General features: G+C 36.9%; 1 protein-coding gene across 3 annotated transcripts in view; it reads left to right on the top strand.

The window, feature by feature from the left end:
* TNPO3 (transportin 3) overlaps nucleotides 1–15210 on the top strand; it is an 80048-nt gene that overhangs the window by 37729 nt on the left and 27109 nt on the right. For all 3 annotated transcript variants that reach the window (XM_045495586.1, XM_045495589.1, XM_045495588.1), the window contains 7 exons: nucleotides 1321–1464; nucleotides 3879–4054; nucleotides 4519–4657; nucleotides 6534–6680; nucleotides 8604–8711; nucleotides 10446–10537; nucleotides 12471–12610. In XM_045495586.1, coding sequence (XP_045351542.1) covers nucleotides 1321–1464; nucleotides 3879–4054; nucleotides 4519–4657; nucleotides 6534–6680; nucleotides 8604–8711; nucleotides 10446–10537; nucleotides 12471–12610 — 946 coding nt within the window. The remainder of the gene's footprint in view (nucleotides 1–1320; nucleotides 1465–3878; nucleotides 4055–4518; nucleotides 4658–6533; nucleotides 6681–8603; nucleotides 8712–10445; nucleotides 10538–12470; nucleotides 12611–15210) is intronic.

Genomic DNA, 15210 nt, shown 5'->3' with positions numbered 1-15210 from the left:
GAAGCTTTATGGTGTGTGTTTGATTTAATTAGCAGATTTTTTTCCCTTCAAAGCAACTAGATTTAGATGTAGGGTTTTTCCAAAATTCTGTTTTTGAGTCAGAAGTTAGAATGTATAGTCATTCTATACATTTCATTTGTAAACATCCTGTCTTAGTAAATTGAAATGTCATTCAGGAAGTGTAAAGGCCAAATGGTTCTGTAATGACTTTACATCAAGAGCTTCATCAATTCAAGTTTATGTGTGGTTGCAGTGAACTTAACTTGAATCATTTCTGTTTTTCTTCTTTGATTTCAATTCAGTTCAGTACAATTCATACTAATTGGGAAGTATGAATTATAATTGCCTGATGATACTGCAAACATAAGGGGACTGTGGCTACCTAGAAGTACAAGGGTCAACATTTAGACCACTGTGGGATTCTGTACCCCAACACATGCCCCCCAAACCCCATGGCAATTATATTTCTAATCCATTACTTGTAAAAGTTATTTTGAAACATTTTTTTAATCCAGAAAAAGTTACATTACACTTAATTTTGGAAAAAAATGTACATCACAAAAACAGTTTGCAAAGAGAAACAGTGGTGAGTTTTAGTCTGAGTTTTCATTTTATCTCTTTTATCAACCCACCATATTTATAGTAGAGTCACTTTATGTGGAATGGCGTATTTGCTAGAATGTTCAAGTGCTGAAGCTGAAACATCAGCTTTTTATGTGGGGATGTACATTAGTCGGGCTAGCTTATTTTTATTCTGTAAAATCAACTGCATAGACGAGTACTATTTTAAAGACACTTTAAAAAAAATGCTTATTTTGAGAAAAAGAGAGCGTGCATGAGCGGGGAAAGGGGCAGAGAAAAAGGGAGAGAGAATCCCAAGCAGGCTCCACGCTGTCAGTGCATAGCCTGACAGGGGACTTGATCCCATGAACTGTGAGATCACGACCTGAGCTGAAATCAGGAGTCAGACGCTTAACCGACTGAGCCACCTAGTTGCCCTTATAGACAATTTTTTGATGAGATTACATTAATGAAGAAGTGGGATCTAAGAAACAGTTACTTCTGAAACACAGCTATTTTGAGGGAAGTCTGTAATCTATCTCAGCTTCCCAGTTGACAAAGTAGAGATAATAGTGCCTGCCTGTAGCTTTAGTGGGGATTAATGAAGAGTGTTGAGAGCAGCATCCGACACTTACAAAGCACTTTTGACTGTTAGCTGTTATTATTATCCTTCTCATTATTACACCTATAAGGTGATTGGACCTAGTGGTTTAAATATAAAGTTGGGCATTATTTAACTTTTTTTTTCCTTTTTTTCAGATGACCTGTGTAGAAAAAGCAGGAACAGATGAGAAGATGCTTATGAAGGTCTTCCGCTGTTTGGGAAGTTGGTTTAACTTAGGAGTTTTGGACAGTAACTTCATGGCTAACAATAAGTTACTAGCACTCCTTTTTGAGGTTTTGGTAAGGAATGGCTTTGTTTATGAAAGTATTTCTACCACATAGTCGCTTTCGGTAATAACTAACCTTCTGGGACATCGTGTTTTCAGATTTCTGCACGGTGATTGGAAGGTGTATAGTAAGAAAGCAGCAGTGTCCCTTCCTTGTTACCAAGTACCAAATTAAGGTATTAGTATTAATACTCAGAATAGAATGTAGTTAGATTTAATAGGAAAGCGGTCTTATACATAGATCCGTGATTTACATATTAAACTCTAAGTAACAAAAAACCATTGGTCTCTTTTTACCTGTTTTAAAAATATAATAATGGTCATTGGGTCTCAGACAGTTATAGGTGAGAATATTATCTTCGCAATTGAGATAGTTCACTTAAGCATCAGGGTTCACTTAAGCATAGGGTAGATTTAGGGCTTTTGAGATTAATGGAATAAACAGTAGTATCTTTGTATATATTTATGCATGTCTTCCATAAACTTTGAAAGTGATAATGCCTCCTAATACATTCCTTTGTCTTGGTAGATAGGACTAAGCAAGCATGTGGAATAAGACTACTTTTTAACACAAGGAACAGCAATATCTCAAGGACATATTGAACAGGTCTTTGGAGATGGGAGTGACTTTGTCTCGTTTTCCTGGATAGTTACCTTCCATGAAGTCATTAGTATGGAAGCTCTGTGGATACTGGTTGTGTGCTGGTGCACTACTATTTAGAAGATGGTAGCATGATACTGGATTGATACTGCTGTGAAAAGAAAAGGAAAAGGAAGGCATATTCAAGGAGACATTTTTGTGTTTCATTGTTGTCAGTGTATTTATGCTGCATTCTTGCATCAGGAGCTAAGAGGATAGTTAGGATGCTAATAATGATTTTGCTATCATGTCTATTGATGCCCTACCTTAGTAATGGTAATTTGTGTTCTCATGTCACCAAGTTGTGTGAAGAGTAGTCAGTATAAAATTAAAATCCCACTGTTGGCTGAGAAATTTATGATTATGATGGATTACATATGAAAGGAGCACAGTCTAGAATACACTTCAAACTCAAGACAGTGTTACTAATGGGAGTTAAGACTGGGGAAAGGAATGAGCTCAGTAGTGTGCCAGCATGATACCATCTTCTCTACTGATCCAGTGTCAGGACTTCTCTGCCGCTTAAAAGAAGAGTGATTTTAGGGTCAGGGTCAAATATATTCTCATTCTTCTTAGATTCATTGTGGTTCAAAATCATGGCATATTTCAGTTTGCTTGATAGTTTGACCACAACTTTATTATAAATACAGCCTTTTCTCCCATAGTTCTTTTTAAAAAAGCTTTTACAAATATGATACTTCGTATAACATTACAAAAGAATAAATTTGAACATTTAATTTTTACAATGTAGTAATAATCAGAAATATTTATGAATCTACCTCTTAACCTAAGAATAATCTAATGAATGATTTACATATATCTGTGTGTTCTCCTGACCTTGCTAGTACAGCTCTGGAGATTCTAAATGTCCTTGTATTTTATTATTCACAGAAGACTAATATGCCTTTACTAAATTTATCCATCCTCTCAACTGTATTCTCCTGAATAGAAACCCTAGAGGTCTCGCTCTTTGAACCTTCTTCTGATCTCTAATTTGTATCAGTTGCTCTTTAGATCTGCTCTCCAACTGTCATCTTGGAACTTCTCTCTACTGTGCTTCTGGATTGGATTGTTTCTTGAACCTCCTTAAATACCTTCCTCAGAAGGATCTGTGGGAAATAAACTTTGGATTTTTGCATTCCTGGGAAACATTTTTATTTTGCTTTCGTTCTTGGTTGGTGGTTTAACTAGATATAGAGTTCTAGGTTCAATATTTTTTCCCTTCAAGATTTCCCAGGCCTTTCTCTCTTGTATACTCGCAGGCATCATTGCTAATGAGAAGCTGAATAACTGATCTTTGCTCCTTTCAAAGTTACCTTCTCCTCTCATCCCCAGAAGTTACAAGAACCTCCGTTGAACCTTGATATTCTGAAATAGTATGATAATGTGTTAGGTATGGGTGTTTGAGACTTGTTGGACACTTTTATTTTAGGTAGTACTTGAATATCAGAAGAAAAAAAAAGATGGAAAAGATTTCCACAGACTAAAACAGGGGGCAGGGAACACATGGCATTCTGTTTGAAGGAACTGGTATGGGGGGAGAAAAAACATGGAATTTTAGAAGTCATGTGACTGTGATTAAGGTACAAAAAGGCTGATTTGCTTGGCTTATAGGGAAATAGAAATAGGACAGGGAAGATTGATGAATATTGTCTGATTGAAGGCCATGACTGTTAGGCTATACATTTGAAGTACATGTTCAGAAACAGGCTGTAATTGTTTTGCTAGTACTTGGATTACGGCCCAGTGATCATACTTCATACTTCCCCATTCCTGCTATCTCCCAGCAACAAGATAAGACCTCATCCAACCTACATGAAGCTGCTTCAGATTGTGTGTGCTCAGCTCTCTATGCCATTGAGAATGTGGAGACTAACTTGCCGTTAGCCATGCAACTTTTTCAAGGAGTCCTGACATTGGAGACTGCATATCATATGGCTGTGGCACGTGAAGATTTAGACAAGTGAGTAATTATTTCAGGCAGTAGCCCTGGGTTCCATCCTTCATGATTCTTTATGACTCTATTTGTAAATAAAGACACCACATCCTAAAGATGGTCTACTATTCTCAACTGAACCTAGAGTGGTAAATTGGATGCAAAAAGAGAGATTGTAATCATGGAAGGGATCCTCACAAAGGATAAGGCTCCAAGAATTAGGGGTGAACTTTGGAGTATCAAGTATGATTTGATAAGGATTTGGTTCAGATGTTTTAGTAATTGAGAATTTGAACTGACTTAAGAGTCATTTGCTTATCTGTATAAAATATAAAAAAAAGGTAGCTGTTAGGGAGATTTTGATACAACATAGCAAATAATCACCACATGTCCCTTAGGGTAAGGATCCTTTTGTTGATTTAATTAACTGAGTCTCTACATATAATATACAGATTTCTGACGTGGTGTTCTCATTACTCTTTCATCTACAGAGTTCTGAATTACTGCCGTATTTTCACTGAACTGTGTGAAACTTTTCTTGAAAAAATTGTTTGTACTCCAGGACAAGGTCTCGGGGACTTACGAACTCTGGAACTGCTGCTCATTTGTGCGGGACATCCTCAATATGAGGTAGTGTCTATATTATGCTAAAGCCACTATTCTCCCAAGCTGTATGTTGCATATTACCTATATTCCATTGCCACTCGTCCCGCTTTTTATTTGTGGGAAACTGTAGTCTTATTTTTGATAAATGTGATATAGGAATTTCCTCTGTACTGGAGCTTTTTCTTTTTAAATTATATTTGGGTTTCTGCTTTGAATTCTTTTCTGTTTTCTTACCTGGTTAGCTGGGCTGACTGCCCTGGGCACCTTAGGGAACCCATTAGAAAGAAAGTGTAGTACTTTTTTACTGAGTCCCTTCTCTACATCCAGTTATTCTTTTTAGAGCTTTACAGCTCATATAAAATCTTCACTCTGCATCTATAAGTTTTAACATCCAAAGTTTTTCTCCAAATTGTGGGTGGGAATGAGAAAGAGATTGAGGAGTGCCTGGTTGGCTCAGCTGGTTAAGTGTTAACTCTTGGTTTTATCTCAGGTTATGATCTCACAGTTCATAAGATTAAGCCCCCTCTGTGCTGACAGCATGGAGCCTACTTGGGATCTTCTCACTCCTTCCCTCTCTCTGCCCCTCTCCCACTTGTGCACATGCGCGCTCTTTCTCTCTCTCAAAATAAATAAACCTTAAAAAGGTGGGGGGAGGGATTGAAAAGATTTAAAAGTCTATATTCCCAAATCTCTACAATACCCTGCCTCTTAAAAGAGTTGGCTAGATTTTTTAAAATCTTGTTTATTCAAGAAATTTTGCCTCCTCTTAATAGTATAAGAAGTGAGAAGGAACTCCCAAATTGGATATTGTTTTAAATAGATCTGTTTTGGATCCTTGATGGGAAAAGGGTGGTAAGGCCCCTCTTAGGGAGAAGCACAGGAGTGCTGTGATTCTCATCCCTTTTTCTCTTATTACATAAAAAGTAATGTTTATTTGTTTGGCTTGATCTCATGAGGATATTTAGATTTGGATGAAACGCAAAACATTTTGGGGAGGAAGTACAGCACTATGTAATAGTTATCACTCCTTTAAATAATTCATGAGTAAGATGAACTGTGGATAAAGTCCCAGACTCATCCCTTTCTGTCCCACTCAAGAAACTAGGGGAGTAAAAATGACATAAGGTTGGTATTTTCAGGGATTTGCAGATGGTTTGTCTGGCAAAAGGTGTGTTAATCTCAAAACGAAAGGATTTTAGGGGCGCCTGGGTGGCTCAGTCAGTTAAGTGTCCGAATCTTGATCTTAGCTCAGGTCTTGATCTCAGGGTCATGAGTTCAAGCCCCACATTGGGCTCTGCTCTAGGTGTGAATCCTATTTAAAAAAATAAATAAATGAAAGGGTTATAGATTTGAGAAAAAATACTTTAAATTTTTTTTTTTTCAACGTTTCTTTATTTTTGGGACAGAGAGAGACAGAGCATGAACGGGGGAGGGGCAGAGAGAGAGGGAGACACAGAATCGGAAACAGGCTCCAGGCTCTGAGCCATCAGCCCAGAGCCTGACGCGGGGCTCGAACTCACAGACCGCGAGATCGTGACCTGGTTGAAGTCGGATGCTTAACCGACTGCGCCACCCAGGCGCCCCGAGAAAAAATACTTTAAAAGAGACTTCCATTTCTGTATCTGTTTCTCTAAATTCAGAATCTACTGTTGAGAAGTTATCAGCTAAATATAGGGACTGCATAGTCAGTTATTCTAAATAGAGTTTGGGTCCTAACATGGGAAGATAGTTTGGGAGGATAATAATAAATCTGCTAGAGAAAACAGGTGCCTTCTTAACTTCTACTCATAATATTTTAAAGTATATATTCTTTCCTATAAGGCTCTGGTAATAAAATTGTCTTCATATTCCATTCCTTTTCTGATTCAAATAAATCTTTTCTTTTTCTCTAATTTGACAGGTAGTAGAAATTTCCTTTAACTTTTGGTACCGACTTGGGGAACATTTGTACAAAACTAATGATGAAGTTATTCATGGAATCTTCAAAGCTTACATTCAGAGGCTGCTCCATGCCTTGGCTCGACACTGCCAGCTAGAACCAGACCATGTAAGTTTCCTTCTCCACTTCTTCAAATCTTAGTTTCCTACACTTTTCAGTGCTAATTTGAAAATGAACTGAAAAAAGGAATCCGCAGGTTTTCTATCACTCTGTAGCTTACACTGAAGGAATCAATACCAGTATAATGAAGAGTATAAGGCTTATATAGAAAGAAATCAATTCTGCTGAGCCAGGAATCCTTCTCCTGGGAATTTACCTTAAATAATTTTAAAGAAAAAAAAAATGGCTATTTTATGTACAAAGCATTATCTGTAAAATAAAAAAACGGTGAACTCATGTACAACAATATAAGAAGAGTTACGTAAATTATGATGCAGCAACTTGATGGACAATTATGCAACAGTTAAATGTAGTGACTTCTGAAGTAGTAGGAGTTGGTTTGCTAAATGAAAAAAATCAGAATGTAAAACTTTATATGCTGTATTTTTTTTTTTTAATAAATTTTTTTTTTTTCAACGTTTATTTTATTTTTGGGACAGAGAGAGACAGAGCATGAACGGGGGAGGGGCAGAGAGAGAGAGGGAGACACAGAATCGGAAACAGGCTCCAGGCTCCGAGCCATCAGCCCGGAGCCCGACGCGGGGCTCGAACTCACGGACCGCGAGATCGCGACCTGGCTGAAGTCGGACGCTCAACCGACTGCGCCACCCAGGCGCCCCAGTCTGGTGGTTTTCAATCTTTCTTTCTTTAGTGTTTTTTTGTTTTTTTGTTTTTTTTTTTTTTTTTTTTAATGTTTATTTCTGAGACAGAGGAAAAGAGACAGAATGCGAGTGGGGTGGGGCAGAGAGAGAGGGAGACACAATCCAAAGCAGGCTCCAGGCTCTGAGCTGTCAGCACAGAACCTGATGAGGGGCTCGAACTCACGAACTGCAAGATCATGACCTGAGCCAAAGTTGGACACCCAACTTACTGAGCCACCCAGGCACCATTCTTTAGTTTTTTAATTGAGGAATCTTATCTTCAACTACATTATCTTAAAGCAAGGAGGTTGGACTCGATCAGCAATTCTCAATAGTACTAAGGTTTTTTTTCCAGATAGTCATGGATAAAGATTCTTATACATGCCCTTAACCATCTCACAGTTGGAAGCATGAAATAAAAATGATCTATTTTTTAATGAAAAATTTCAAATGTTTGGCAAAGATGAAAATTTTCAGTGAATATCTATACCTATTATCTAAATTCTACCATTAATATTTTACTATACTGTATCTATCTACAGTATAGTATCTGTCTACCTACATAAAATTCTTAAAGTCTAATTCTGTTTTGCATCTAGTTGTGATAATGATTTTTGTGAATCTTTTTTTTTAATTATTATTATTTGAAAGAGACAGTACACTCGAGCTGGGGAGAAGGGCAGAGGGTGAAAGAAAGAATCTTGATCAGAGTCCATGCTCAGCCTGGAGCCCATTGTGGGGCTTGATCCCATGACCCTGGGATTATGATCTGAGCCAAAATCAAGTGAGACACTTAACTGACTGAGCCACCCAGGCACCCTGATTTTGGTAAATTTTGAACCATGAAGCTTCAGAGGCTTCTTCAGTACTAAAAAACTGGACCTTGTCTAGATAAACTTAAAAGCTCTTAAAATTACCACCTCTTCCAGATCACTTCCCACTCTGACCACTCCAAATTTTTTCAACAACAGAGCAAGGTATGACTTGGAAATGGGGAGCAAAAAAGGGAGAACAGTTTCTCATAGTAAACGTAAAAGATAGGTTGTATTGACTTGACATACCTAAAAGTTTAGGACACCCTGTATAGTAAAATACCCTCTGATTTAGGCAACTTATGTCTTGTTCATTGGTGCTGAACTGCTGAATGGCTTTTTCTTTATTCTCGATTTTCTAGAGGTCAGTGAAAGCCTTAGTGAATTTAAAACAAATGTTATCTGACTTGAAATTTCAGGAGGGAGTTCCTGAGGAAACTGATGATTTTGGAGAGTTTCGTATGAGGGTGTCAGACCTGGTGAAAGACTTGATTTTCTTGATTGGGTCTATGGAGTGTTTTGCTCAGGTAAGTCCATTTGGAGATGCTTAGCAGTTTAACTGATCACTTTAGGTGTGTTCACTTCTGTGTCTTCTGTAAATGTTCCACCTTTTTCTTCGGTTTTAATGGCTGAATGGGACAGTAGATATGCAGGTGCCTAGCACACTGCCTGGCATATAGTAGCTTTATTTAGTATCTTACAAGCAAATTGCAGACTATGGATGTTTCAGTTACGGTTTTTATTCTTGCTAATGAAAGCTGTTCCACTTGTCCAGTTGGAATGGAAAATCATAGATGAACCTTAAAGCCCCAAGTATTTATAGGGAACTTGGACCTAGCCAGGAAAAGTAGGCAAGTTTTTCTGCTTTAATAATTATGTACCAACTCCTGGCAATTCTTTTAGTTATTTGGCATTTCCTTTGTCCACACTGACGGTTGGATTCCTGTGCAGTTTCATCCCAGAGGTGACTATACTAGAGTAGAAGATTCATAGTCCTGTGATTTTTCCTGACAATCAGTAACATTTTCCCTCATGAGGTTGCAGTCATCACCATTCCACATCACTTAACATTAGCATAATTTCAGGTGGTTTTCATATTACTGGATCATGCTCTAAGCTCTAAAATACAAGTTTTGATGCTTTGTCAGCAATACTGAACTAACCCTTATTTTATTTTATTATTTTTGGTAACCCAGCCATTTTGTGTATTTGGGGCATAATCTGACTTAGAAAGTGTTAATAAAATTAAAATTATTTTCTTTATATTAAGCAAAGTGTGTTTGTTGATCTAATTACAAAGGGTTGGAGATTCTTAGAAAGCAGATTCAATGAGATCACCAGATCACAGGCAGATGACCTGTGTTCAGATTTCAACTCTTCTCTCATTGGCAATGTGGCTTTGAGCAAGTCACTTGTTCTTCAGACCTCAGTTTACAAATTTACATAAATTAACAGTGTTATCCAAGATATTTTCTGTGGAGCACCAGTCGTAAATGATGTTTTTTGGTAAAAACAAAAACACCCCACAAACAAAACACCAAACTATCCTCAATTAAATTTAGGAAATGACTGAAGCAGTCTATGAAAGGCTTTGTGAAATCCTACAACAAGAGAATTCTTTAATTTTCTTACTTAGCAGTGTTTGTTATTTGACTACAGGAATCCTATTTAGAATAACACCCAGTCACATTCCACAGATGGATATGCACTGGGAAATTTCTGGACTAGAACATCTCTGAGTGTTCTGCTTGGTCTCCTTTTTCTTCCCCTTGCTTGGATATAGGATTGTGATAGATACTTCTAAATAGCTGCTTTTTTGGAATTTAATCTGTACTGCCAGTTTTGATGCAGACAAGTATTTAAAACAATAGAAATGTAAAATCAATACATACATAAAAAATTCACATTGTATTTCAGTTTTAAGTGTATATATGTATCAGCTATGATCAGGATCAGGAAAAGACACTTGAGTATTATGTTTTGCTTTTCCATAATATTCATTTTGTGGGTGCAGATGATAACCTTGATATACTCTTGGGGATCTAACTGGGTTTATTTTAGATATTAAAATAACATTTACTTATAGTCAGTGAAGATGTGAAAAAAGAAAATAATATTCTCCCCTGGCTCTGAGAGATAATTAGATTTAGAAACAGGGGGCTAGATTTATTTTAACTAACAGGATTTTTTTGTTTTGTTTGTTTTGGAATTCTATTCTGTTTTCCTTTTAATGGATCCATAATCCACCTCTTCTTCTCTAGTTATATTCTACTCTGAAAGAAGGCAACCCACCCTGGGAGGTGACAGAAGCGGTTCTCTTTATCATGGCTGCTATAGCAAAGAGTGTTGATCCGTGAGTGTCTAATAAGTCTTTTGCTGGGAACTCTAAATATCAAAGGAAGGAAAATTACCATTTTTTTCTTATATGGTATATATTTGGAAATTCTCTTAGAACTTCTTCTATAATGCTGCCTAGTCTTCTGACTTCCAGAGTCTATTCTAGAGTAGCATGCATTGCTGATACCCATGTTTTAACCACATTTCCTAGAGTTAAAATTGTTTTGTTTTTGATGCTAGGAAGAGAATGTTGATTTATCTTTCCAACCGAGGCTCCCTTGTGAAAGTTGGTACAATCAAAAATTTGTTAGGCTGTTAAATTGTTGGTACTTGATTAAAAGCAGCTGAATAGGCACTAATTGGCTCTCATCTGATTTTGCGACCTTCAGTAAGTTATTCTTACAAATATTTCATTATATCGTTCTCCTTTTTGTCTGCCTTAGAGAATCATTTGCGAGTTTCAGACAGGCAAGACATAGACACTGCTTCGCCTTAAAAGAGGAGCAAAATCTAAGGGGCAGTTATTTTGCTATTGCCACTGGAAATGTTTAAGTTAATTAGAATTTGATTCCTAATTGATAAGCATAGAAATTCTATTTATGATTTTAACATGAATTCCTAAAAGCAGAATTTACTCTGTGCTCTGAGTTTATAAATTGAGGCTGATATCTATCAAGTTTTCTTGTATTGTGATCAGATACCTGCAGTTGAGCTCTCTATCCAAAGCCTTGGTTGGCATGTATTTATGAAAAGTATAGGTCTTCTTTATTAGCTGCTTTTCAGGGCTTAGTCAATGAAATCTTACATTGTTTCTGACAGTAAATATTCAAGGAGATAGAGTAGGTTTGTTTTTCTCTATCAAGAAGTTCTGGTCCTGAATTGTATACCACTATTTGCTCTTAAACTCGTTTTGGTATCTTTGGGAACCTTCAGTGATAGTCTGATATTAAAATCACTAATATTCTAACTGATATGTGTTGATGTGAAAAAGGATGGGTAGAGGGTCTCAAAAATTAGCTTAGCGCCCCCAGGAAACAATAAGGCATAAACGAGAGAAGATTTTACATTGTTTTTTATTTTACCACCTTTCAAGTGAACTGCCTGGTTACAGTTTTTTAGTGTAAATAAAGGATTCAATAGACTTAGTTTATCAGCAGGGAGTGCTTTTGCTCTAATCCAGGACATTATTTGGATTTTAAACATCTTTCATTTCTGGATCGTATCCTACCATTTTGAGGGCATCCTCCACTCTGTAAAGAATTTCAGCCAGTATTCTTGGGGAGTGGAACAAAGAAAAGGAAAGGGAAAAAATAAATTCATGGAGCTGTGGAGAGTATTTGGTTAATTTCCCTCATGTTCCACGTCAGGGCACCTTTACCTCTTCCTGCAGCTTGTATTCTTGTTCCTTTAGATAGTGAGCTGGCTCATCCATACTTCTCTGTTCTTAAAGTCTTCAGTATCCAGTTATAAGAAATCTTTTGGAGAATAACCAATAGCAAGTGGTCTGTGAGAATTATTCATTCATTAATTTAGCCATTCAGCAATATTTATTGAGTGCCCACTATGTGCCAGGCACTGTTCTAGGAACTGCAGATAGAGGAATAAATAAAATGGATTCTTTAAAAGAAGACATTCATCCACAGTAAATGCCTGCTTCTCCAATTTAAAGAGCCTTATTTGATAGCAGGCTGTGTCTTTAGACACTTTACTGTCATTTAGAAGATTAAGGAACAGAATGCTTCTCTTTAAACAATGATATCTTCCATTTCTGTCTTTTCGCTTTTTTCGAGGACTCAAATAAACTTTCATACCAGCTGTTAAGCACTTTTATCCAAATGGTTGTTTAGAAAAAAGCCCTTTAGCAATGATTCGTCTCATTGCAGCCTGTTAACAGGCCAGAACCTAACCTCTGAAATCAGTAACTGTGAATACTTGCCTTTTGTACTCAGGGAGAACAATCCAACACTTGTTGAGGTCCTAGAAGGAGTTGTTCGTCTTCCAGAGACTGTACATACAGCTGTGCGATACACCAGCATTGAATTGGTTGGAGAGATGAGCGAAGTGGTTGATCGAAATCCTCAGTTTCTTGGTATGTGTGAACTCACCCCTCTGTAGCTGCTGTGTCTGATTTTTCTGATTTTGTTCTTCCTCTTTTGCTCTTGTTCTTTTTCTGTTTTTATGGGTAGGCAGAATGTTTCTAGACATTGAGAGTAATGATATGAGTTATTGTTTAATTTGACGCAACATTTATACTCTGATCAGACCTTGGAAAAAGCATCTTTGAAAGATTAGATCTCTATATAGGGAAACAGTTTGCTTCTAGAATTGAAAGTAAAGGTAGAAATCATTTCTTTTATCCCTCTCATTTTCTAGATAACAATCCAAAGAGACTATCCAGGGTAGTATATATTAAGCCCCCTTGATGTTCAAGAGTGATATATTCTGAGAATTTTAAGAACCCCCAACCAAACTTGTGAATATCATTAATTATATCATTAAGTTTGATATATTTCCTATACTTATCTTAATCACCACCTTTTTGGGTTTTTAAAATTCCAGTATAGTTAACATAGTAGTAGTGTTACATTAGTTTCAGGTGTACAATACAGTGATTCAATAGTTCTATGCATTACTTAGTGCTTATCAAGATAAGTATACTCTTAATCCCCATCAGCAATTTCACCCATCTCCTCCACCCACCCCACTTCTGGTAACCATCAGTTTGTTCTTTATAGTTAAGAGTCTGTTTTTTGGTTTGTCTCTTTATTCCTTTGTTTTGTTTCTTAAATTGTACATGAGTGAAATCATGCAGTATTTCTCCTTCTCTGGCTTATTTCACTTAGCATTATACTCCCTGGATCTATCCATGTTGCTGTAAATGGCAAGATTTTATTTATTTTATTTTATTTTTTTTTGGCTGAGTAATATTCCATTGTATGTATATGTATACATATATATACATATACCCCCCTCCACACACATCTGCTTTATCCATTCATCTACCGATGGACACTTGGGATATCTCTATATATTCCATTGTATGTATATGTATACATACATATACATATACCCCCCTCCACACACATCTGCTTTATCCATTCATCTACCGATGGACACTTGGGATATCTCTATAATTTGGCTCTTGTAAATAATGCTGCATTAAACATAGGAGGGTGCATATATCTTTTTGAATTAGTGTTTTCGTATTCTTTGAGTAAATACTCAGTAGTGGAATTAGTGGATTATATATTTATTACCACTTTTCAGCTTGATTTTGTTTTACATATCTTTTTTTTGTTTGAAACTCTTGCTTAAAAAATGATGTATGTTTGGGGCGCCTGGGTGGGTCATTTGGTTAAGCAGCTGACTTCCGCTCAGGTCATATCTCACAGCTTGTGAGTTCAGGCCCCGCATCTCTGCTGTCAGCACAGAGCCCACTTTGGATCCTCTGTCTCACCTGCTCTCTGCCCCTCCCCTGCTTGTGCTCACTCTCAAAAATAAACAAAAATAAAAAAAAAAGTGATGTATATTTCTTTTTTTCTTGTTTCTGTATACAGAGCCTAGATATCCTCACATTATAGCTGAGATACTTTCAACATACCATTTAAAAATCTTTTCAAAATACCTGTTTCCTAGATTTCTTCACTTCCATTATTTGGCTTTCTTTTCTGAATGATTTTTCCACAGGAAACAGAGTAGGTTTGTTTTTTTGTTTTTTTGTTTTTGTTTAAGAGTTATCATTCAGGGGTTCCTGAGTGGCTCAGTTGGTTAAGCAGCCACCTTCATTTGGCTCAGGTCATGATCTCGCAGTTCGTGGGTTTAAGCCCCTCGTAGGTCGCTGTGCTGACATTGGGGCCTTGAGCCTGCTTTGGGTTCTGTCTCCTTTCTCTGCCTCTCCCCTGTTCACACTCTCTCTCTCTCTCAAAAATAAACATTAAAAATTAAAAAAAAAAAAAGCTTTATCATTCAGTACCACTTTGCAGTGTTGGATTCAAATGTGTGCTTCAGCAGTAAGACAAATCCTGAAGCAGTTTGACAATAAGACAGATGTTCGTACTTACTTTGCAATAGTCAAAACAATAAATATTCCATTTGAGAATCACAGAAGTCTATAATATTATGGTTTGCCTATACTAGGTTCTACATTTTACTTCTTCTCATTTTTAGGCTTAAAAAGCCTTCTTTAAAAAAAATTTTTTTTTAGTGTTTATTTTTGAGAGAGAGACAAAGAGACAGCATGAGCAGGGGAGGGGCAGAGAAAAAGGGAGACACAGAATCCGAAGCAGGCTCCAGGCTCTGAGCTGTCAACACAGAGCCTGATGTGGGGCTAGAACTCCCGAATTGTGAGATCATGACCTGAGCCAAAGTTCGATGCTTAACCAACTGAGCCACCCAGGTGCCCCAAAAAGGCTTCTTCTGTGGAGAGGGCCAGGGTTTCATCCTGGTTGGTACATCATATTGATTATTAGACTGGAAATGGAAATAACTTTTTAGTGCGCTTGAAGACATTATTTACTCCTTTTATGGTTTGGTGTGAGGTTATTCTAAAGTACTCATGAAGTACTCTTTAATCATACGTGATTTTTCCATAGAAAATCACTCTGATTTTTATAAAGTAAGGTAAAAGATAAGTAAAATTTGTTTTATAGAAATTCATTTTCATAATCAGTTTCTTTGGTGTACTTCCAT

Source organism: Leopardus geoffroyi, chromosome A2 (genome assembly GCF_018350155.1).
Source record: "Leopardus geoffroyi isolate Oge1 chromosome A2, O.geoffroyi_Oge1_pat1.0, whole genome shotgun sequence".
Taxonomy (NCBI): domain Eukaryota; kingdom Metazoa; phylum Chordata; class Mammalia; order Carnivora; family Felidae; genus Leopardus; species Leopardus geoffroyi.
The sequence above is the reverse complement of the archived record's forward strand: the minus strand, read 5'-3'. Positions and strand labels throughout refer to the sequence as shown.